Genomic DNA, 26,468 nt, shown 5'->3' on the forward strand with positions numbered 1-26,468 from the left:
TTTTTTCATGAAAATTTATACTTTTTCTCGAGCTCTTTTTCTCCTTCAATAATATCGATTGACATTTGATAGTGATATAAAATAATGATGATTAATAGTAAAACATGATTTTTCCTCAACTTAACTCTGATGATGATGGCTTTGTGGATTTTTCAATTTTTAATGAGCAGATAAAAATTTCAAATTGCAATTTAAATTTATTGACTATTTTTCGATTTGTCCTTAGTTGTCATGTTTATTAGTCATATATTTCAACAGTCGCGAAGAAATTCAAAATTTTTGAAAGATTAATGAGATTTGTTGTCAATTTTGTGACAAAAATAAATAAAAACTTCTTTTATCAATGACTTCGATCTGTTGGAAATGTAATTATTTATGACTTCGTTAGTCTTTTCTTATTTAGTTGCCCAAGATGTATGAGAGATGATAAATTGATGTAAAGAGTAAACTTATGAAACTTCAAAACTAGTTTAAAACTATGCTGGATTTGAAAATCTCTAAAAAATTTCAATTCTTAATATTATTGATCAACTTTGAAGAGTTTCGCGCCAAAACATCCAATTATAATGTCGATAAGTCCAATCAATCCTTTCAATCCCAATCCACACTCTAATCTATCTATTGATCACTTAAAAACTATTTTTTTTTCATCAACAATCTTCATCGATGCATGTTTTGAATACAATGCTTACTACAACTAATTAAGAACACTCAATAAACATAATTTTATTTGCCACTTTATGACTAATTGTGAATACTATCCATAAATCATTAAGATTTTGAAGAAGTTCAAGAGAAAATTGAAAGCATATTCACAAACACTTTACTATGTAGGAAGAGGATTCATGTGAATGTATATCAGCTTCAAAAATATTTTTTTCTTTTCAATATGCACACGAAATACTTAAGTTTAGATTAAATGTGTGATGGTATGTGGTGAGCCTAATAAGTTTTATTATAGAAAATAATTTAAGATGATCTGAAAGCAGTTTGAGTGGGGATATGCCTTATCATAAGAACTTTTTGAATTTTGATCTTTTATTTTGTAGCAGTGAAATTTGCCACACCACTTGCCCACGCCATGAATAAACTGAGAAAAACGGAAATATTTGTTGATGCAACATTTTTCTTCTTAGAATTGTTGATTTACAGTATATTTTTTTAAATAATAAAGTTTGATTCGAGATTGAATGTTTTGTAGGAAAAATTGTATTTTGTTATAGAGAATCTTATAGAATTCTAGTCATATGTAGTTTTAGATTGCAAGAGTTATTAACTAAGTTTGGGAATATCAAGTTTAACCTTTAAATTCACAAGATTCAATTCTTTGTTAGTTAGACCGTTGATTCCTATACTCTTCAGATTGAGATTAAGAAAGAATACTTAATTATATTTCTAAATCATTATTAATTATATAGACAGGTAAATAAGGATCCAAAATATATTCAAAATTGTAAAGAAATCAGCAAACAACAAAATGTAAACAAACTGATTTTGAAAATTTTGACGCATTTTTCAAAAAATTATCGTTATTTTTTGGTCAAAAACTGAACGTTTTATAATTACGTTATAAATATGAATTTTCATTATTTTTAAGATAATTTCTGATCTTTGATATCTAGTTATTACCCAACAACCTAATGAATATAGACTAGCATAAATCTTTATATAAATATAATAATAATGCAGTTTAACAAAAAATGTTGAAAAAAACATTTCAAATAAAAATTTTCCAACTTGTTAAAAATTCCTTTCCATCTCAATGTGAAAAAAGAAGAAGAAAATTATTCGTGATGAAAATTTCAATTCCTACACAGTGATCTCTCAATTCTTATTTTTTTTCCTTCCACAAAAATAAAGGCAAGTCAAAATGTCTTCGACCAGCAATCGACCCACTTGAATGAATTTTTCCTGATAAATATTCTTTCAATAAATATAAATTTTCATTTATTATCGTAAATTTCATGAAGGAAATTTCTTGACTTTATATCTATTTTGTTGTTTTTGTGTGTTTGCCACACAATTTTCATTGAAAGCATTTTTCTGTATTTTACAGAAATATTTATTTAATGACGAAAAGAAGACGACGATCAGGGTTATCAGATTGAAGTAAATTTTTCATCATCTCGATCTCGGTCTCTATTGTCTTAATTATGATCACTGCAAAGAGATGACTTTTTTACTGTTGTATGAATGAAAGAACCACCAGTCAGCCTACCAGCCAGCCAGTCAGTCAAAAAAATTGTTTCTTCTGTATTGTGTGCGACGAGCACGAAGAAAAAAAAAATAAAAAAACTTTCCCTCCCCGTTGATATTTTTAGTATCATCAAAGTCCAATTTTAGATCAACACACTACATCGCTAGAGATTATATAGTGCCCTGTTATTTCTCATCGGCTCTTTTTTTTGCGTTTGCGAGTGTTGGCTGCAAAGAAAAGAAGAAAATTTCCTCCTTTCTGACTTACAATAATTTTTACTACATCAACTGCCTCTGGCGACGATCATTGCCGATTGTTTCGTAGATACGGCTACATCTCGCGCACCGAACAAGCACTTTTGCTCATCGACATTTCAGTCAGCCGTTATTCGTCGGATTGATCAGTGTCTTTGGTCCGATCTTATAACTTAGAAAGAAAAGCATTCTATTTTCCTTAGTGTTTCTTTTGAGGTGAGTCTCTTGGTCACCTGAGGAGAAAAAAAAAGAATTTTTAACAAAAAATTCTAAAAAAAGGAATTTGGAAAAATTAATCCAGAACAATTATTTTTTTTAACAATTGCTCAAACTATAATTCCAGTAAATGAAGACAATAGTGAAGTGAATTAAGAAAATTAAAAGAATTTTTTGAGAAAATAATAAGAAGAAAAACAAGTTCCAATTTAAAAGGAAAATGAAAAAGATTATTTGAAAAAAAAAAATTAAAAAAAATTTGTGCTAAAAATAAATTCACACAGAGTGATCAAGTTACGCAATTTTCTTCACATTCATTATATACAGAGGTGGATGAAGTGAAATAGAAAAAATGAAATTAAATGAGAGAGAGAGAGAAAGAGAAACAATGATGATGATTCATCATCAATATATGTGTGTGATTAATTGATTTTGTTGAAGACAAATGGGATACAAATAATTGACAAAAGGACCCAACAAACAGTGAATAAGTTTTGAAAATTATTTTTACCTAAAAAATTTTCTTTTCTTCCTACTACACTAAATACATCATCATCATCATCATCAGTATGTGCCTCCGCCAACATGAAATTAAATGAAATGAAAAAAATTTCACAGCTTTTTCTTCAACTTGAGACTGTTAATTTTAGATTTTCATTTGTAGATCATACAAAAGAGAACGTGTGTGTTGAGATAGAAAAAAAAATGTAAAAATTTCTTCAACTTCTCGGATGATGAAACCTTCTTTTCATTCAGCCGAGTGAATATTTGAAGCCTCAACTTTTGCTTCTGAGGACATATCATAATTTGAATTTGGGAAATTAACTCTTTTTTTCAAAAATATTTTCTTGAATGAAAAAAATGCAAAACATGAAAAGAAAATTTTTCGGGATCTAAATTAAGAACAAGCGACCATGCCTTGAAAAATCACAGATTATATCACCTAAAAAATGTTTAACCGGAAAATGTCATGATAAAAATTTTTCACAATCATAAATGAATGAAGCGCAACAACCTCGAATGTATTTCTATACCTTGGTGCTTATTATAGACTCATAATCATTCAAAGTAATATAAATTAAGAAAAATTTGAAACCATTTTAAATTTATCGGATGAAAAAATAGAAAATTATTTGAGGATGTGACGTTGATGATGATCCCACGCAGCCTTTGTGCAACTTTTCCCAGATTTTCTTTTTTTGATCGACTTAACCTCACTTTTCTTATCTTTCAATAGCTTGAAAATGATTTTTGAATTTCTTGTGCTTTTCACAAACACTAAAAACTCAGTAAAATTCCTCAAAAAATCATCTTAAGGACAAATCAGCTCAAATTACCCCAGAATGACATTCTTGATTACATTTTCAAATTTTAATAGGATGAAATTTTAACTTTATTTAATAAAAATAACTTTTTCTTCATATCTTGCACACTCTTGGCACAAATATTTAGTAAACTTCCATTCGCATGTGGATCATTTTAATTACACACAACATTTGGAAGTGATAAAAATAAAAATCTGCTGCATTAATTTTTTTTCTCGTGAGTTGAACATGAGGTTAATTTTAAACTTGTTGATGAGGATATGAATGGTTTTTGGATTGATGGAATTTGGATTTTTTGAGATATTAGGGAATAGAACTTTGATGATCATTAGTGAGCTTTGACGAAATATTGACGACATAAAGCTTAACTAGTCACTGAAACCTGTTGCAAAATCATTTTACGAAAGAGAAATTTGAGTGGGCGGATGTGAGTTACAGTTTCATTTCTGAATATTTAAATGTCTTCATCTTCAAACACTTTAATGAGTTTTCCGAGGCATGTACAGCTTTAGTGAATTATTTATAATATTTCTTATGTTATGATCACTTACTAGGACATATTCAAATGGATATTATGTTGTAATTATACAATGCAATGCCATGTAAAAGTAATAATCGACTTGAAAGGATCAACAAGTAATTTTTCAAATTTTAAGCTTTATTTTCATTCAAAAAACTTAAAAATTTCATCGAAAAAATTTAAAATTCACTCCTAACCTCAAAATCAAATCCAAAATCTCACTACTTCTAATACCACTATGACGTCCTCATTTCTATACATCTACAAAGCTATATATATTCTTCCCTCTGACGAGACAACATCAAAGCAGCAGCCACGATGTGAAATATTTAAGTAATTTTTCTTGTGAGTCATTAAATCCCTGAAAAGATTTGTCACGTAAACATGTTAGTCTACTACACACGGTAGTTGAACCTCTAATATCTTTGAAACTTTCCATAAAGTTAACATAAACATGCACAGCAATATGCTATAAATAGAATTGAACTATCACTTGTTATCAGCCAAGATAAAAATATCGAAAATCATGGCATAGATATCTCAATGCTACAAATGCGAGTGAAGCAAGGAGATTAAGTGGACATGAATGCTTAACTTAAAGCTGAATATATATATTTTAAAGTAAAAAAATGTATAGAGACATTGCCAGCTCATACTTAATTTATTACATTTCTAAGATTCAAACCGCCCACACGCACGAATGTGAGAAAAGTTGACTTTCTTAAACAGTCTTCATTTTCTTGCTTCACGATGAGATGAAAAAAGAAAAAAAAATATTTTCCGATTCTTCTTTCTCATTTTCTTTCCTACGATGATCATTTTTAAATATTTATTCACAGAAAATCAGTCGTGTTGAGATGATTAGGGAACTTTAGTAGCAAAACCACAATACTCACAAAAATGTTAATTTTTTTTTCACATAAATAAATCAATTCTCATCGTAGGAAATTTACACACAGACAGGCACAAGATTCGGCTCGGCTTTTTTGAATGCAAAAAGACAAGGAATGTGTGCGATTGAGGAAAAACAGTAATTCTGTGTCGAAAAGCATTTGAGGAAGAAGATCTCTTTGCCCTAGTGACGTAGCACATTACACTAGAAATCTTATACATAGTCTGTTTACTTCCTAATGGTCTCAATCTATCAATACATACTTTTATGATTTTTAATTGATGAAAATTCAGTCACAGGATGCACAAATCTTCTCAGTATTATGAATTCAATGAAAATTTTGTTTAATATTTCACATCGTGTAGGTGTAAACCATTAATATTACATAATAATTCTGATGAACAATAATCGTGTCTGTTGTGGTGATTGAGACATCACAAGTTGTGTAGGAAAATGAAACATTAAATAAAGATTTCTATTTTTAAGGGATTTTTGCTGATTTTCATGATATTTATGTAGTAAAAGATCTGTTGATTAATGATTTAAGTCTGGGTGTCAGAGATAGGAGGGTCAAATCATTGTTATCAGGATATTTACTGATCATTGATCATTTTAGATTTGCCATTTAAATAACAAACAAAACAATCAATCTAGTAAATCTAATATCAATTCCCAGTTCATGTAATACAAAAATTTAAAAGTCTAAACTCAAAAGTCTAGTCTCGAGTTCAAAAAGCTTTCAAAGAATGTGGCACAAAAGTCAACCTCAATAAAATCACATCCAACTTTTGACACACTTCTATGCAAATCACCTGTTTCTTTTGAAGAATTTGTAGCATTACAAAATTTTAATTTTATTTTATTGTTTTACATTTTTTAATGCAATTTATCAAGTTGATCGTCTCAAAATAAATTTTTCTTGTCTCAGTTATTGCTCAATTTATAAAGTTACTCAATTGTAACATTTTTTGTAAAGGTTTGAATTGCTCAATTTGAATTTTTACATTTTTACTTAATTTTGTACGTAAATTTGATGATTTTTAAACATTTTCTTTTGTAAAGCATTTGATCCTCAATATTAATAACTCTTGATATTCTATATCGAATGACTAAATCGTCTCATCGTCATCAATGACTACATTGTAGCAACAAGAATACATATCTAAAAAATTTCTATTCCAAATGGCTCTAAAACTTAATTTAAACAATTCAAATTCCACCATGCAGCTTTCGTTAACGCTTGAGTTTGTTTATAAGACTTCTGGCACGTTTGCAATAAAAATTGAAATTATATTGAGATGAAGCATTTACAATTTCGAGATTTTATTACACATGAAGATAAATTTGTATAAAAAAATTTCATCTTATTAGCTTCACATGTCTTATTTAAATGAAAATTATGTTTTTCGCAAAACAAGGAATGGCAAATTTATCTCAAAAATATTCAATTTGACCTTTTGTGTTGAACTGAATTGAAAGGTTTGAAATCTTTTACATTTCCTGTAATCGAAGGTTTAATTTTTGCTTTATTCTTCTTTTATGCTTGAGGAATATATCTTTGGCAACTCAATAAGCTTTGAATGATTTTAAATTTAAAATCCAAATATAAGTTTCAATTCAAAACAACTTGTAGCACTGATCGAATTTTGCTCTTTTAGATGAATTTTGCTTCATTATAACTAGTAGTCAGCTCAAAATAACAATATTTATGATCAAAAGTCTATGTCTAACTCTTCGTTAATTCCAGTCTCTTTCATTAGACTTCAAAAGCTTACATTTAACTATTAACTCCTCCAAGTAATTAAAAAATGATCTAAAAAACAACAAAACTCCTTAAAAAATCAATTTCCATCAAAGCAAACTTAATTATCTGCTCAAATAAACAGGAAACAAACCTATTTACTCTTCAAAAATTATCTAATTTTATTGCAAATTTTTCAAAGCAGATGAAACCCATTCATTATTAGCGTGGAACATAAAAGAAATCGCACATATTGCGGATGTAGTATATTGACTTTAAAAATGACTATTTCAATAAACAGACTGTGACGAGTGCCATGACCAGGAAGCTATGACAAGCATATTTGCCAATTTTCTATCCTAACATACAAGATTAATCTTCTATTTAGCACATGTTTAATCCTCAAATTTGTGTGTTAAATAAGCGTAAAAAATTTGTGATATGTTTAAACCACAAGAGTTGAAAGACGTTGAAGATCACATTACAAAGTAAAAAAAAAGAAAAACTGATCGTAAATGTTTCAGTTGAGGAAAAAATTTTCTCGAAAATAAGAAAATAAATCCCATTTCATGTTTTGCACCATTTAATATAATTAATTCAACACGATGATGAAAAAAACAGAATTAAGAAGCACACCTCTGTTCGATGATGTTGAAAATTATTTAATTTTGAGGCAGAAATGATGATCACAACTGTCAGTGTGTATTTTGCATTTCGCATAGGTGTCGCGTGGGTGTCAATATGATTTAACTTTATAAATAAGTGAAAAACTACAAATACCAGCGAATTTTCATGAAAATTTTTTATTCTTTGTAGTTTTTTTTTTCGGGGTTTTTTAATTTTTTACGAGAAAATTTCATTCATATGTAGTTGACAGGTTTGGTTGTGTTTCGGGCCATTTTTGGCATCGAGACTACTTTTCTATTTTAAATTCTCATCTTTTCTCTCTCTTTCATGCTTACTCAATGAATTGATCTCTCTCACTCACTATAATGTGAATTTTTCGTGCTCTTTAGCACTGATCACTGTGTATTATTATCCCACACACATCTGTCGATGTGTAAATCTGTTAGCACAAAATAGATGAGCAAGATGAAAAAAAAAAAATAATAAAATGAAGGAACAAAAAATTTCCAAATTGCTTTTTTTAATGCTCACATTTGTGACAATAAAAAGAAATATGCAAAAAATATTTATTACTCTTTACAGTTGTTCCATTAAATTAGACAATAAAAATGGCTGATGAAGAAGTAAGGTAAGGATGATCGTTCTGCATTTGACTTCAATTTCAACATTTATGATGCTTCAGACTTAAAGACATTTAAATTTAATATGCAATTCCATCTTCTTATTTTCTTTGCAGTATTTTCAAAAATAAACCATGAATTGTCACAATTTAACAAATAATCTTTTGAAAAATAGGCAAAGAAGGCCAAACAGGCTGAAATTGAACGCAAACGTGCTGAAGTACGTAAGCGTATGGAGGAAGCCTCCAAAGCCAAGAAGGCAAAGAAAGGTTTCATGACACCAGAGAGAAAGAAGAAACTCAGAGTAAGTAGACCATTTTGAATGTTTAAGGTTTGATCAGAATCACATGACATAACCTCAAATATCCCTGAATACTCAAACACAAGCTAATGATCCATCATTTCCACAAAAATTCTAGTTACTGTTACGTAAAAAAGCCGCTGAGGAATTGAAGAAAGAACAAGAACGCAAAGCAGCCGAACGTAGACGTATCATTGAGGAGCGATGTGGCAAACCAAAGGATCTTGAGAGTGCTAACGAAGGTATTTATACTCGTTTATCCAATATTATTTGATGAATCATTCAATTATCGATGAGAAAAAATCAAAAATACATTCCATTTTTTTCTTATACTCTACTCTTTACCCCCTCAAAAAAATCACTTTTGCCGAGAAAATTGAATTTTCGACAAATCTTTATCATCTCTTTATTATTTATTTTTGTTGAGAAATTTTTCATTCGTAAAAGAAAATAATTTTTTTCGGATCATTCAAAAAAAAAGAACAAAAAATTTTCTATTTTTAAAAATTTTGTAATAATGAACATACATACAAGTTACATACATTTTCCTCTCTATCTCTACATGTAGGAACGAACGCATTTTTTTTTTTTAATTTTTATCATATTTATTAAGTCATTTTGATCAGCAATTTTACTCTTCTTTATGATTTCATTTATCATATATTTTTATTTTTATTCTTTATTTTTTTATTTATTTATTTTTTATTGGTTCATTAATTTATTTTATTTCTTCATTCATTGCTGATTGCATTTTGAATATCATTGAAAGAGTTCGGTAACCTTGTAGACGATTGAGCCTTCTGGGTGGTGGAATTGATTTAATTCGGAAAAAATTATTATTGAATTTTAAAATTAAATTTTGGGGTCTTCGCTTCCACCTCCTTGAAAATGTCTTCGTAGCGTTTTGAGTCACAAAGATGCATTTCGATGTCTATTTTTAAGGCTGAACGCCTACAAACAAAAAAAATCCTCAATGTGTCTTTTTGAGCTCAAAATATTTTGGCACCACATGTTGAATTGATAAATATGTTAAAAATGTTTTTTGACATTCAACTCGCAGTAAATTCATTTTTATTGCTGCATTTTGAGACAGGAAAATTCCAAATTATTTGGATAACATTTTTTCTCAACTAGCCTGACGCTACAAGGTGATGTAATTTACCGAACTCTATAAATAAATATCTCACATATTTCGTTTATGAAGAAAAAAAAAACACAAATTTTTAAATATATTTTTTTATGAAAAATATACTGTAATGTACACTTCATACATACACTAGACTCAATCTCGAAGATCTGTGAAGATTATCATAGTAGAATTGCAAGATTGGAGGAGGAAAAATACGATTTGGAGTACATTGTCAAGGGAAAAGACTTCCAGGTACACATTGACATACACACACAAAACAATTACCATAATTTTGCAAAAAAAAAAAAATACTTTCAACCTTCAAAAGAAATAATTTTAACTTTTTTTTTTCTTTAAAAAAATGCTCTTATCTAATCTCTCATCTTTTTTGAACTGATCATATTTTTTGTTAATCTGACAATTTTTGAGCGAAATTTTCGTTTTTTTAAAATTAAATTAAATTAAAGTAAAGATTTTTTTTGATAAAAGCTACCAATGACGGGTGGCTCAAACGCATTTTTGCTGTAATCGATCGGTAAATTGATTTTTCACACCATTAAGTTAGAGATTTAAAAGATTTTTTTTGGATTTTTCCAGTTTAAGTTATTAGAATTTTGAATTTTTAGCAGTTATAAATCCTAATTCAGCATTTTTTTTGCTGAATTTGAGAATTTTTGATTAAAACAAGCTGAATTCAAGATTTTTTTCAATGATGTTCAGCAGAATTCAGAAATAATTGTTAATTTATGCAATTTTCGACAAAATTTAGCTGAATTCAGCAGTCTTTTGCTCTTAACAAGCTGAATTCCTCATTATTTTGAATAATTTTAATTTTTTGCTATATCAGCAATTTTGAACTAAGTTTTTCTGAATTCAGCAATAATTAATTTCAATTTAGCTGAGTTCAGCGCTTTTTAATACGAACTAAGTTGAATTCAGAATTTTTTAATTGAATTCAGAACAAATTAAATATTTTTATAATTTGACAAAAAACAATAAAATTCCATTCAGACAGCCTTAGTGTCATTACAGCAATAGATACATTGCAAAAATGCGTTAAAAGAACTAAAGTTTCTAGTGGCCATGACATCGCAAATCTGATAAATAATATTTTAAAAAGCTCATCGCAAAAGCAAGCAAAAAAATACTGGAAAAATCATTTCTACTTTCTTATTTTTTCTCTCTTTCTTTTAATATAATTTATACTTTTTGGTGTTTTTAATCATTTTTATTATTTCTAATTTTCATTTATATTAATTTTGCTGCCAAACCTAAACACAAAAAAAAAATTCAGTTGAAGTATTAAATGTTGTTCGTTCTTTTGATGTGTACATTTTTTTAAAAATATTTAAAAGCTAAAACTTCGATCATTTTTTTTAAGTATCAAAAAAAACCACAACAATTTATGAAAGCCATTTTTTGACTTTTTTGAATTTTTTTAACGAGTTTTTGATTTTTGTTTTTTGATTTTTTTGACTTTTTTGACATATGCCAGTTTACTTCATTGCTATAAAAATATCAGTTGAATTATTATTTATCCTATTTTACAGAATTTAATTACGATGGCCTTCAAAAAAATATTTTTTTTTATAATCTTATTAGGATTATTTAGCTAAAATTTAACGTTTTTTAAGCATTCGTTCCTCCCAGTTAGTCTATGCAAGTTTTTTAATATAGTTAATTTTTTGGTATCGAATTTTTGGGGCTGGTTTTATTGGAAAAGTTCAAATTTATTTACAATTTTTATAAAATTGCATGATTTGAAGCAGTTTTGATCATACTTTTTTAATATCTTGATCTAAACAGGCTAAAAAACATGCAGAATTTCCAAATTTATATATTTTTAAAATTGTTAAACAATTTGAAATTTAAAACTTTTTCTATAAAAACAGCCTTAAAGTAGACTTTTTTTCTCCACTAAGAATAGCGACAAACTCTTCCAACTCTTAGCAAATTTAGTGAACAAGAATGAAATCAACACAAATGATTTTTATTTTTTCAATAGACAAACAAAATTTTAATTTTTTTTGACATTTTTTTATAAAAAAAAATTAATTATTTAATATTGATAAATAGAGGATATCATTAAAGCTGTTCAAGAGTATCATGATAGGATAACTCAATTGGAATCAGAAAAGCTAGAAAATGAGTATGGAGTGACTATGAAAGATTACGAGGCAAGAAATTTAATTTTTTTGTTTTTTGTATCGCATATATATATATTTTTTATATCTCTCTCAATTTCTTGCGCGAAAAAATAGCCAAAAAACATAGTACTTGAATATTTTTTTAAATAACTGCCATTGTTCTTGTAGCTTTTCTTTAGGAGGAGAGAATAATTAATTTTTTACAGTTTCAGTTTATAATATATGTTGTCTGCGTAGAATGAACATTTTAGAGTATCGAAATCTAGATACAGAATTACACAAAAACAAAAACACACAAACACACTCTAAAAAGCTTCCAAAAGCTCAATGTTGTAATTTTAAATTTTAGACTTCCAGTGTATGCCGATAAATAGTCATTCATAACAAATTCTCGTTGCTATTTTTTTTATACAAACATGCTCAATTATTTTTTTTTTATTATTATTTACTGTTATCGATGTCCTGATCTTTTAAAGTACAGAATTATGTGCATAACAAGTGACAATTTTATTTTTTTTTTATTTCATATAATTTAGAAGCCAAAATGTTTGCTTTAAAAATTTAACAGCCAAAAAAACACACAATTAAAATCTAATAGTTATTTATAGGATGAAGACTATTTAGTTTATGCTCAAACCCATCATTATTTCACATCACATTACATATTCGTAATTAAGAAGAAAGAAAGAAAAAAAAATCACATCAGTTTATAGCACAAATAGTCTTTTCCTTGTATTTCATCGTAGTTTTTGATTTTCCTCCAGCAAACGATAACTTATTTATTTTTTTGAAGTCATGGATTTCAACTTTTTTCTTTGTTCTTGAAAATATCAAAGGAAATTTTCTCAATTTTTATTTATTATTACTGATTATTGTTATTATTTCTATTCTTTTCTTTATTTAACGAGAGAATGAAACTTATATGAAAGTTCGTAGAGTTATTTCAGAAGTTCAAGCATACTATCAGCTATTTTTAGCTTAGAACGTTCCTTAATGAGTCTAAAAACTCTTTTTGAACAAGAATGCAATTTAATTTTCATAATTGTAAAAAATATTTGAATTCAAGTTAAAAACTTATCTGAATTTCGAAATCAATGTTGATTTAACAATCAAAAGATTTGAATTTAACACTTTTCTGATCAAAAGAATCCTTAATTCAATTAAAATTGTTAAATTATTAGTTTTTCAAACTTCTTGACCAATAAACATTTGTTTACAAGGAGTTTAGCGTAAAGTTAGCTCAATATAGACATTTCAAATATTTTCTCGTTACAATTTTAAAGAATTTTTAACTCTTTTGTTTTCATCAAAAATAAAGAGTTTAAAATTGCCATAAAATCAATTTTGGCTCAAACTTCAAAGTTAATTTAAGTTTCATTCTCTTGTGACTTTATGCTTTGTTACAACTTTAAAGTGAAAAAACAACAAAAAATGCAATTCATAATTAACGGTCTTTTCAAAGCGAAACGAAAAGACTTGTACATTGAGGGCTCGAAGTTTACTTAATATTATTCAATTAAAAGAAGAAATGAACACAAAATTTTTTGGTGATTTGCCAAAAATCGCATATTTTACTCCTATTCTTCTTGTTTGAAAAAACAAACAAAACTTGACGATATATTCAGTCTTTACATACTCTCTTGTTGTCCAGCACAAAAAAAAATAAGCAAAAATATTTTTATAAATTGAAATATTTTTCTTAATGTAAATAATTTTACTATCTATGAAATTATCATTATATTACATATAGCTGAGCTACAGACGATTTGTAGAGAATATTGGAATAAAATTGCTCGATTGGAGGGTGACAAATATGATTTAGAAGTTATTGAGCAATTTAAGAAATATGAGGTAATCGGACAACCCGCACGAGTTATATTTCTATATACATTTAATATAAGATTTTTTTTATTTGTTTATTATTTTTCTTACAAATTATTACATAAAACAGTTTCAAACTTATTCTAAAAAAATTAATTTTTTAGTAATGATTATAAAATTTGATGAAAATGAAGCGATTTTTTAGAGTTTTGAAATAATTTTTTTGTTTCAATTTTTTTCTTAATTTTTTTTCTTGAAAAAAACAAAAAAACTCAATTAAAACCAAACATTTTAATTTTGATTATGACGAAAATACACAAAGTGGCTGCTTCCCTTTTGACTATTAATTTAAATTTACAACTTTTTTTTTTCGTTTTTTGGAGATGAATTTGAAAATTTTTTTAATTTCGTTTTTTGAATATGGAATTGACTTGATATGATTATGATTTTAATGGATTTTTTTAATTTGAATTTACTCTTTATTTTGGATTTGATAGTCTAAAACAGAACTATACAAAAAAACATGGAAACAGATGTGAAAAATATTCTAGAGAGTTCATATGCGTTATATCCTTTATAGAGAATTTATAAGAACTGTCAAAACTGTTTTTTAAAATCAGTTTTATCCTTCTTTCCTGTAAAGTTCATGATTTTATTGTTTGAGTTGATAAAACCGTTGATTTGATTTTAAATTTTATGAATCAAACGTAGTTGCACATCCCCTTGAAACTTTCTTGTTTATTTTGAATAATTTCGTAATTCGAATAGTCAGCAAGAACAAAAAGTACTTTAATTTAATTATTAGCTCAATAAATACCTTAATTTAATTATTAGACTTTTATATAATTGCTTTATTATTGAAGAAAGCAATCAGAATTGATTAAATTTCAAATTTCAATGAATTTTGAACAAAATTATTGATTTTTGTTATTTGGAATGCAAAAAAAGAATAATTCAGATGATTGAACTTAGTTTTTAAAGAAAAAGAGGCAATTTAAAGAATTTTTTGACAGTTCTTGTAGACGATCTTTTGCAGAAGGTAATCTAACGAAGTTTTTACGCACTTCAACTCCTCGTGTTAAAATCTAATGTATCGTAACTTTGCATTTTACTCGCTCTATGCCAGATAAACTTTGAGATTAAAATGTCAAAAAAATCGAGTAATTTTTTCACTTTTCCCCTATTTTTTCATTGAAACAAAAAAAAAACAGCTCATCTCATTGAAACTTCATTTTTTCTTATTTTTTTTTTCTTTATTTTTTGCGCTATGTCATTTGCATTGTCTTCTTTTATCTCATTATCGACATACACAAGATGAAAAAAAAATTTCTCAGTCAAATTTATTTTTGTTTGCACATTCACCAATCAACCTACCAACCAAAAAACCAAGAATTTGTTAATATACCAAAAAAAATCATTCACGATATTCAAAATTATAAGAATGAGAAAAGAAATATTATAAAAAAATCAATTTTTAATCTTTATCCTATACAGAACAATTGAAGGATATTTGTAAAGAATACTACGACCGAATGTATTTATGTGAAGGCCAGAAATGGGATCTTGAACATGAAGTCCGAAAAAGAGATTGGGAGGTACTGCCAATTGAATTTAAGAACAAAAATTATTTTTGCCAAAAAAATATACTCAAAAAAACAATCAAAAAAAATATTTACAAAAAAGACTTGATTTGTTTGAGACATGAACAACAACAAACACAAAACAAAAAATTTTGCAACCCTTTTAATTTTTTTCTTTTTTGTTTACCTTTAAATCGAGATTTTTTAATTTAATATTCAAAAAAATTCATGAGCAACAAAGACATTTTAAAAAATCAGTAATTAATTTATTTAAAAAAAGTTGATTTAAAAGAAAATTATTTTAAAAATTCATGTCCCCTTATCCTTTAAGAAGGCTTTTTCACTTCAGATAAATTCCATTTTGTATATATTACGTTAGGTATGGAATTAAAATAGACTTAACCTCCAATTTAAGTGAATGTTGTCGTTGAGTTCCCGTTCTAATCTTTCAGACCATTATTAGTATTAATACAGGAAATTTTCTTTGGAAATCTTTCAAAAAAGACGGGAAAATTTCAAAAAATATTAAACTAACCTAAAAAAACCTTTAAAAATCCTGAAAAATTAAATCAAAGTACAAAAGCTTTTTGCATTTAGAATTGTAGAATTCATTATTATTTACCTAGAGTAAATTATAGGTTAGGTAGATGTATAAAGTTAGGTTATGTATAATTAGACTAGACAAATAGTGAAAAAGCCTTTATGTTTTGATCCAAATATAAAAAAATCCCCTTAAAAACACCGAGCCTAAAAAAACAAGTTTTTGACAAAGCTGTAAAAAAATTTGCAGTATTAAAAAACGTTTAAAAAAAATCAAAACTTAAATTTTTAACATTTTGACACTGACATCGCCTTGTCACAAACTAAATCAAATAGGCTGATATTATTTTTACTTTGGTTTTAATTTCTTTTATTCACATTTTTTTTTTCATTGAACACGCTCGATATAAAAAAGGCACCAAAACACACATACACATTTTTTTCACATTCCCATCATTGCACTTATATCCTACACTCATCCCTATCTATCACAAATCACCACTATCTTCTATTTTTTTTTCTTTCTTCTAAAACTGCAAATATGAACGACAATTTGAAATCAACATAAAATCACACTTATTAATATTTTTTGAATTTTTTATCAAAAATTTTTTTATAGATTTATTTTTGACAAAACACGATTTTTGTTTAGATATGCTGACCACTTTCTATCCATAAAGCACCTAAACACACACATATACATACATCCACATAATCGCCACATGATATTGCATGACACTGCGAAATGTATAGAAGATTATACACTTAATTAAACTATTTTTTTGACCTTCAAACAATCACTCATCTTTTTTATGCCAGGGAGCGGAAATAATTTTTGAACTTTTAAAATGCATGAATTTTTTTAAAAAAAATGTCTTAAATGTATGTTGATGTATAGACCACCTCGATTTTCAATATTTGTGCTCTGTTTTTGTCACGATTTTTCAATCCTTATCCAGTTGTTTTCCAACAATGGAATGGAGTTTTCCTTATGTGTCTGTATTCCTATACATGTCCTTTACATTCGTGTATATTATTAATGTAAGATCATTTACCAATTTCAAAAACGGTTCTTATAAATTTAAAAAATAACGGAAATTCAAATTTTGATTTTTCGCAACTTTGAATTTGCCTTTGCATCATAAAAGGCTCGAATTCGCTAAATTTGTTTAGATTTATTTCAATATTCAATTAGTAAACATTGAAACATCTTTATGTGAATAATTGTGAACCAAAGTGACTATTAAACTAAAATTAAACATTTAAAAACCTAAACATTCCAATTATCAGTAGATATTGGAAAAATAAAAGCATTTTTATAAAATATAATGTAAACAAATAAGAAAGACATTCCAAAGGACCTGAAAATTTACAATAAAAGACATTCCACTTTCAAATTTCCGTTCCCTGATTATTGCATAATCATATCCACCATATACATACATCCACTTTGATTTCTATTTCTTTTATACGATTTTAGTTAATTAAACATTCAAAAAAACGAAAGAACTTTTTTGGAATTTTGAAATAATCAATTTTATATATAAAAAAAAGTAAATTTTTTAATGATGATTTTTATTTTGTGAATTCGAATAACAAAATTTTATTTAAACTTCTTAATTCTTTTTTTTATGAATAATTTCAATAATTTGAATATACTATTAGGTGTGAATTAGTATCAGAAAATAAATATGCAAAAAAAAAAGATATTTTCGAGCACCCACAATGTACAAAAATTAAAATAAAAGTATAAGTAGCTCAAATCATCAAATATTTTACGCTTCTAAATCAATAGATAAGCTGAATAGATATTTCATTGGAATGCCCAAAAAATGAAACAGAAATTCTCATAACTCTTTTGTTTATTTCTCATTAAAAATTACATTAAAGTTTTTTTTTCCATAACAGCTAGTTTTTTTTTTTCAAAAATAAATTTTCAAACGGTTTTAAACACATTTTTTAACAAGCTGTTAACAAAAAGCAGAAGTTTTTTTGGCGTCAAACTTAGAGAAACAAGAAGACATAAGTGATTTACATAACAAACTACAAGACGTTCAAATTATTGGCAATATACTATCACTATGACTTTTAACTGTATTAAATTTAAGGCATTACGAAAAATTTTGAAAAACTTCCTTTTCCCTTTCCTGAAATTTCTGTACAAATAAGTTGAAGCTGATTTATTTTTTTGAACAAGATTGAGGTTAGGATTTAATTTTTAAAACTGAGTTTCCTAATTTATTACTCCATCATCGTGTTTTATGCCAAGTTTATAATCACAACATAATCTGTTCATAAAAAAGTCAGCTTCCCGAACCTTCCAACTTCATTTCACAATAATCATTAAATTTATTTTTAGAAAATTTCAAAATTTTTCACTGTTGTTCATTTCAATCACATAGTTTAAATTTTCTACAGTTTTAAGATCCACAAACAAATCCGTTTGAAAGCATCAATAGAATTATATTTTGCTCAAGCCCTACTCTATCTCTCTATTGTATTAATTTTTAAATATACATAAATAACAGTATCAATCTACACACAACAGGCAATTAAAATTTGTAAATTTTGTAAATATTTTTTTTCTACATGATTCAAAAGACTTATTATATATTATTCTATGATTATGATTATATCCCAAGAACAAAAAAAGACAACAACAGCATATTCGTGTGTTTTTCTATTGTTTGCACCAAAATATTTTCATTTTATTTTTCCAAGAATACAAAAAAAAATTGTTATTACCAAAAAAAGATCCGCACCATTTTTTTTTATTGTAATTAAATATTTTTTTTTGCTGGGTTTTTTCAACTTTTGTTTCGCATGCAAGAATATTTTAAAATTATTTTGTAGTTTAATTGTATCACCCCCCTCTCGGTTTTCAAAATTCAGTTGAAGATGAAAATCTTTATTTTATTTTCCATTCCAAAATTTAGTTAAAATTTGATATTTTTGCCTTAACATTATTTATTTCGATAATAATTGTTTTTTTCAAACAGTATGGCACCATTAGTTTACTTGCAAATATGTTTCTTCGTTATATTTAAAGTTATTTAATTTAACGGTCATTTGAAATTTGAATTATCTTAGTTCGTTAAATTTTCTAACGATAAACTGTCAATTAAAGCTTTCAAAATATAAAAAAATCTATAATTTTTTTAAAAAAAAAACTTATATAATTGCACACTTCTAAATATTTTTTCAAATTTCAAACGACCGTTATTTTTTAAAACTTTAAATTATCTTCTTTTTTACTACCAAATATTTTCTTTAGTCATAGATATTTTGGGACTACATTAGTAATTTTAAATCTTTTTGTTTAACATCAAAAAATCATTAAAAAATTTACTTTTTTTATATTCAAATCATCATTTTTTTATCGCGAATTCAAAAGCTGATTTCAAAATTTCATAATCCTTACAATAACTCCTCTCCAGACAACATTTAAAAACTAACACATAAAAACACATTCTAATTCAACTTCCAAAAAAATCTCATTTCTATTATTATTTTTTTATACAAATCCTTTTTTGTTTTTCATGTCACAAATCATTTTTTTCTAAAGTTACAATTTTAAATCACAAAACAATAATTGTTTATCGTTGATCAGATTACAAAGCGTTGTAATTTATTTCAATTAAAAATAAAAATTTGCGTGCCATACTGTGTGCAGTACCTTCACAAAACATACAAATAAAAAATCTAAAATATCAAAAAAGTAAAATTTTGTTTTTTAAAAATCCTTTATTGTAGAAATTTTTACTGTTTTTTAATTTCTTTCTCTTTTGTCTATTTGTTATTATTATTATTTGTTAATTATGATCCCCCATCTATACACGATACAACAGATCTCATGATGTGTTTCTCGGGCTCATTTTTTCGATATCCCTTATCACAATACATCAAAATTTAATTATTTTTTTGTATATTTTTTTAATTTTACTTTGTATAGATCCCATAAATATATGTTACATATTATATAAGTTTGGATAAATTTTATTTTATTTTCAAATTAAGCGGACAAAAGTAAAAAATCTGTTAAATAATTTTTTCGTTAAACATAAATACATTAAATATTTTTTTCTTTGAAAAAAAAAACAAAACCAAAAATTTAAAAAGTTCGAAATTTTTCCATCATATAAAATACAAATTTACGCATTTAATTCCCAAAACCCGGTGAAAAACTAGCCAAAAACTGAAATTATTGATGATATAATGAAGATGCGAAGCAACACTGAATTAAATCAGAACGAAATAAATGTTTCACCTTATCTTTGTAATTAAATAATCAAACAAAAAAACAAACAAAATCGTATGAAGCCAAGAAATCTCTCTAAAGTAAAAGCAACTTGATTCAGTCTAGAGATGCCAAAACTTGTGCAAATAAATTGACTTTTTTGCACCATTTGTGTATGCCATATTAACGTAATTTGCTATAACCACTTCAAATGCGAATGCCTTCCGCTCTGAATGTTGTTTTATACTTTTTTATATTTTTTTATTTTTCTATATGTAAATAAAGCTGCTGTGTGCATTAACACATCATGCAAATCAGAATCTCGATACATTATTCGGGCATTTTACAATATATTGAATAAACAGGACGAGTATATGTAAAATGTACGATGAATTTGCATGATCAACCTAATATCTGTATAGAATTATTTTCGCTTCCATATGCTTCTTGCACATTAAACACAAGATAATATAAAAAAAAATTAAAAGAAAATTATATATTTTTTAATTATTAGTTTTATTATAATTTTTATTTGAAGATTTTTCAATGAGGAATTGTAAAATATTTTATGAGTCATATTTCTGATGCTTTTTTTTGGAAATTTAAAATCATTTTAAAAATTAGTTTCGATTTAAAACAAGTTATTTTAAAATTTAAGTGATTCCTCACTGAATAATCTTCAATAAATTAAATATATGTTGTCGATGATCATTTTTGAAAAAATGCAAATGCATTTGAATTTCAAAAATTTAAATTATTCATTTGATAAATATTGAAAAATCATTTAAAACTTGATATTTATATCTAAAAATAAATTAAATAAATTTCAAAAAATATTTTTAAATTATTTGAGCTTTGAAATGCCAAAAAAGTTTGAAACAATTTTAAGTTTTATTCTATTATTTATTTATTTATTTTATATATCTTAAATCATTCGAATATGTTTTTTTTACCTTAAAGCAATAAAAGCTTTTATATTGAATTATTATATTTGAGAATTTTATATCCAAAATTATTTTTAAAAATTGGAAAAAATGTTTTTTTTAACTAATATTTTTAAGCTATAATTTTAAATTTGAGTTAAATTGCCAGAATTTTTCAAATTATTATTTTTTTTTAGTTAATTCAAAACAAAAATTTAAAGAAATTCGAACAATCTTTAAAAATTCCAAATTAAAATTAAAAAGCTAGATAAAAATTTTAAAATAATAGAAATTATTTTTAAAAAGTGATTCAAACTTAAATATTTAAATAATACTACAGTACTACGCACAGTATTTTTCCAAAGACGATCATCATTTTGAATATGTAGTTAAATATAGTAGATAAAAATTTATTATTTAAGGACCATAAATGAGACTTTTCTAACATATTATTTTCTTTTTCTTCCCCTTCTTTATAAATGCTTTTATAAAATGTCATGTTAAATCTAGATCTCCGATCTTAACGCCCAAGTCAACGACCTTCGCGGTAAATTGTAAGTATCCTAAGAATTCAGACTATTCAATGGTTTGCTTAGATCAAAGAGCTAATTAGTTTGCAACAATGACTAAATATCGGAATTCTCTAATTTTAGCGTCAAGCCAACTCTCAAGAAGGTTTCCAAATACGAGAACAAATTCGCCAAGTTACAAAAGAAGGCCGCCGAATTCAACTTCCGTAACCAGCTCAAAGTTGTCAAGAAGAAGGAATTCACCTTGGAAGAGGAAGATAAGGAGGTAAGATCATCTTTTAATTCACACATAAACACCAATAAAGTCATCAGTCATTAGCCCAAATAAAATTTCTTCCTTTATGTTTAAAACATAAAAAAAATCAACAAATTAAATGGAAAAATTTAAGGAAATTTTTTTCGCAAATTGCGATAAATTTTCCACAATCGTAAAAAAATTATTAAATTTATTCATTGAAACATTCCGTTAGGTCGCAAAATTCCCTCAAAAAATTGCATTTGAATAATTTCAAATCATTTTTAAAAAATCCTCAAATTTCCCCAAAACTATAAATGAATCGTAAAATCCTTAAAACGTTGTTATTAAGAATTTTTTTCATCATGAAACATTTTGTCAAATTTTCCTGCAGGCGAAAAAATCCGAAAAGGCTGATTGGCAGAAAAAGTAGAGAGTTTACACATTTAAAAAACATACAAACCATAAAAACTATTTTAAAAACTGACTAAATAAAATAAAAAAAAAATCAAACAGATCAAAACAATTTTCTTTGCAAATTCGAAGTCATGTTTAAATTTTATTTTTTTTTTTAAATTAAAAAATTCAAATTTTTGTCCTCAAAACTTTTTTTTTTGTTTTTTGATAAACAAATTTTTTAAAAAAATTAAAAATCTTTAATTAAAAATAAAAAATGAAACTAAAAAAACCGATAATTAGAAGAGATAAAAAGTTAGAATTTTTGCATTACGTCGGCGACTTTAATTAAGTCTAGGTGAGATATTTTTTCAAAAACATCAACGAGTTTTTTTTTGTAAAGCTATGCTTCAATTAAACTTAAAATGACTTTTTTTTCGTGTCACTTAACTAAAAAAGTTTTTTTTGTCACCAGAAAAATAAAATAAAAAAAAATCAAGAACCAACCTCAAAAGATCCTAAATTTTATGCAAAATTGTGCCTCTCCATCAAAATTCAAAGCTTTAGTTTATCATCTTTAGATTGCCCTTCCATGAAAATTTGAAAAACTTTCATAATTTTTTTTAATTGTAAAATTCAAATTTTATGAGTCAACCGGTTATAAAAAATGTAAAATAAATAATTTCAGGGTGGAAGTTCTAACAAGGTAAAAGGAATAATTAAGTCAAGGAAGGCAACAATAGATCATGAATTTTAGGGCACAGTTTGATCACTAAAACTTCTCTTCCCTTTTATTTCTTTCTTACTCTCTGTAACTTTTCATCCCCTGATCAACTCTTTAATCACCAACGAAACCTTTAAACTTATTTACTGATCTGTTCTTGTTATGAGAATTTACAATCCATGGTCCTATGGCTGGTGTTGCTGTGATGTTTGAAGGTTATGTGGATAATTTTGGGGATTTTGATAGTCTGTTCAGTGTAAAATATAAGATAAGCACTACTGAGGTCCTGATCTTAACCTAGCTTTTGAGATTGGCTATCATAGCAAGCCTGCTGCCATTCCTGGTTAATGAAGGACTCAGAAAATCAATCGCTTACAAGCGAGAAGTACAATGGTGTCGTTAGGGTGCCGCTACGTCGCCGTGTGGACGACAAGACGTGAGGGTGCCTGACGACTATATGACGGGCAAAAAATGAAATTTGCCGCATTGTGCTTTTCGAATTTGTCCTTTAGTACTTGAAAAGTAAGAAATTAGACATCCCTAAGTCATCAACATAACTCTACAAATCATCAAAGCTACAATAGCCATAAATTCGATTACAATTCGAAAACGCCCTTCTGCAACCACCAACGCATCCAAATATACTGCTTTCTGATTTTGATTATCTTAAGATTGAGCTTAAAATACCAAAAAGTGGACTTACAAATTATTTGAGAACAATGATTGATAAATTATGCGACATCCAAAGCCCCTGCAAAATCTTAAGACAATTCAATCAACCTAATTAACTACTAAAAAAATCTACCTGAAATTTGATGAAATTTTTTTTGAAACTCTTCCCACACCCAACTTAATATCGCCAAACTAAAGACTATTTCCATGACAATATATCCGCGTAGTCAAAACCTTTTTTGCGTCATTCCTTATCTGAGAGTTTTTATTTATTTATTTAATTATTGAAGCCAAATGATACTTGATTGTAACTGCGCACGTTTTCTTTGTTGAACTATTATTACGCACACAATAAATTTGAGGAAGTAGCTTTTGGCTCCCTCTGATCCTTTGATTACTGCACTCACTAAAAATAGCACTTCAGCGATTTACTTTTTGCACTGAACTCAAAAATTTTGAGTTCGTTTAGTCAAAACAAAATTCAGCTTTAAACTGCTTGATCAGGTTCTGTTGTATTACAGTGCCTTATTCAGCAGTGCTTTTAACTGCTTATTTTAATTGATAATTTTGAAATATTTTATTAATTTTTGTACTTTTATTTCCTTTTTCTTTTCTCATCAACTTGGGTCAAATTTATAGAAAAAACCAGACTGGTCCAAAGCTAAAGATACTAAGGTAAAGGATGACTCAGCAGCAGAAGTCGAAGCCGAAGCATAAATCACAAAATAATTTTACTCCTTCTTTCTAATTATTTTTTTTTTTGCCAAAATTTATCAAAAAAATTTTCATACAAATTAATAATTTTTATCTAAAAAATAATGAGAGAAATAATTTTTTTTTGAGTAATTATGAACGGCTAAATAAGAACCGAATGCACATTCATAATGATGAAAAAAAGCACATCAATATTACATACAATACATATTATACATACATAAATTTAATTATTATGCAAATTTTACAATCTAATATTGTTTATTTTCATTTATTTATTGATTGTATAACATAACATATGCTATGACTACACATAATATTTGTTCTTAATGTTTCTTTGAGTTGGTTTTTTTTTTCATTTCTCATCATGGTTAAAAAAAAAACAGAAAAAGAATTGTTTGCCCAATTTTAATAAAAATACAGTAAGGTAATAATGCGTTTATACTCAAAAGGAACATCAAACGATTTTTGCAATTAATTCTTAATAATTTTTTGCATTAATAAAATTTAAGTGAAAATAGATGAAAGGAAGATTTTCTTTTTTTGTTAATAAATGCTGATATTTCCCATACGAGATTTATTGTTTAAGGCACTTATGTTCAGGTAATATACGTTTTTCATTGACATTGTATGGTCGATCACAACTTTACCAAACAAAAAAGTCTTTTAATAAAATCTACAAAAATGTATTTGAATTAACATAAAATCGATCAAAAAATTTGTGAAGTTTTCTTGTCATTGATTAGCATTTATTTGTACTAATGTCTTTAAATTGTGAAATTTGATTCAATTTCAAATCAAATTTTTAAGCTTTTTAAAATGAATTTCTAAATTCAAATTTGAAATCTCAATTCAAATTCAAATTTGAAATTTTAGTTCGAATTCAAATTTGAAATTTTAATTCAAATTCAAAATTTAAAAAAGAATTTGAAATCTCAATTTAAATTCAAAAAGTTAAAATCTCAAATTAAATTTAAATTGAACAAAATTTAGAATCAAATCAACAATTTAGAGACATTAAATATAGATTTACTGTTTGATTAACCCCAAAACCATCACTATTAACAAGATCGTAGCAAGGCGAGCATCAGTAAGTAGCTGCAAGGTAGTTCAGTGTAATTTAGTTTTTGTGCTTTTTGTAATCAACAACCCACAAAAATACTCAAAATAATCCCAAAACAACAACAACACATCAAACTTCGGCTTCTGTTATTGAGATAGAGCTTACATGCTTTATAGTGCTTCTGATAATATTATATACATAAATGATTTATTCTATTTACAGCCCGCAGAAGCTGCCGAAGTTCCAGCCGAGGCATAAATACAAATTCCCTCCGAACAATGAAAAAATATTTAAAATCAAAAATATCACACACATTATCTCTCTATCACACATTTTTTATAATTTCTTCAAGTTTTTCTTTTGCGGCATGTCTATGAAGTGAATCAACTTTGTTTTCTTATAATAAACAAAAGAAAGAAGAAAAAAAAGAATGCAAAATAAATTTTATTTTATAAGTTGTACTTTACTATTATTATTTTTGTAAAAGCTTAAAATAAAATATTATATATCTCTCTCTTTCTCTCTCTTCCAATTCAAAAACCATCGCTATCATTGCACCGCAGAACTCTCTCCATAAATTTAATTAATGAAATCTTTTTTTTTTGTGAGATCGAACATTTTTTTTTGTTTCTGTTTTTAATAAAGAAGATGAAAATTATGAAAAGCTTAAGCTGACTAAATTGATTCTTTTACTGTCTTGATGGTTGGATTGACTGCAATCTTTTGTTTATTTGATAAAAAGAGATCGAAGAATTGGTAAAACTTTGAATTTTGATGATTTGTTTTCAAAAATCGTTCAGAAAGATTTAAGTTCGTTTCAGTTCAGTTCATATGAATTTTATTTGAATTTTCAAAAACCGTTAAAATTTATTTTTGAAATACTTTAGATCATGATAATAAAAATACAAAAGAGCTTTTCATGAAGATCTAATTCAAAGCTCCAACTCTTTTCCGTAACGTAATTTGAAAATTCAAAACATTTTCTTACAGCTTTTCCACAATTTTCAGTGTCTCGACTAAATTTCCATAGAAAATCACAGCTTTTCTCATTACAATAACAACAT

General features: G+C 26.4%; 1 protein-coding gene across 8 annotated transcripts; it reads left to right on the top strand.

The window, feature by feature from the left end:
• Window positions 1–2,505: 2,505 nt before the first annotated feature.
• Window positions 2,506–26,084, top strand: wupA (wings up A). 8 transcript variants are annotated; one of them, XR_011545230.1, is made up of 10 exons: window positions 2,506–2,667; window positions 8,355–8,395; window positions 8,568–8,696; window positions 8,812–8,935; window positions 15,285–15,385; window positions 21,581–21,624; window positions 21,724–21,865; window positions 22,230–22,589; window positions 24,267–24,302; window positions 25,627–26,084. XR_011545230.1 is itself a non-coding variant. In XM_070651088.1 (9 exons), exons 2-9 carry the CDS (start codon window positions 8,381–8,383, stop codon window positions 25,660–25,662), a joined length of 627 nt encoding a protein of 208 aa, XP_070507189.1. In that variant the 5' UTR covers window positions 2,510–2,667; window positions 8,355–8,380; the 3' UTR covers window positions 25,663–26,084. The 8 variants fall into 8 exon arrangements, 5 of the variants coding, with proteins under 5 accessions (XP_070507188.1, XP_070507186.1, XP_070507187.1 ...); XR_011545229.1 differs by lacking the exon at window positions 15,285–15,385 and adding an exon at window positions 13,720–13,820 and having other exon boundaries at window positions 2,507–2,667; XR_011545228.1 differs by lacking the exon at window positions 15,285–15,385 and adding an exon at window positions 9,974–10,074 and having other exon boundaries at window positions 2,509–2,667.
• Window positions 26,085–26,468: the final 384 nt, after the last annotated feature.

The sequence above is a fragment of the Chironomus tepperi genome, unplaced genomic scaffold, assembly GCF_022539635.2.
Source record: "Chironomus tepperi strain 1889 unplaced genomic scaffold, CSIRO-AGI_Ctep_v1 contig_453, whole genome shotgun sequence".
Taxonomy (NCBI): domain Eukaryota; kingdom Metazoa; phylum Arthropoda; class Insecta; order Diptera; family Chironomidae; genus Chironomus; species Chironomus tepperi.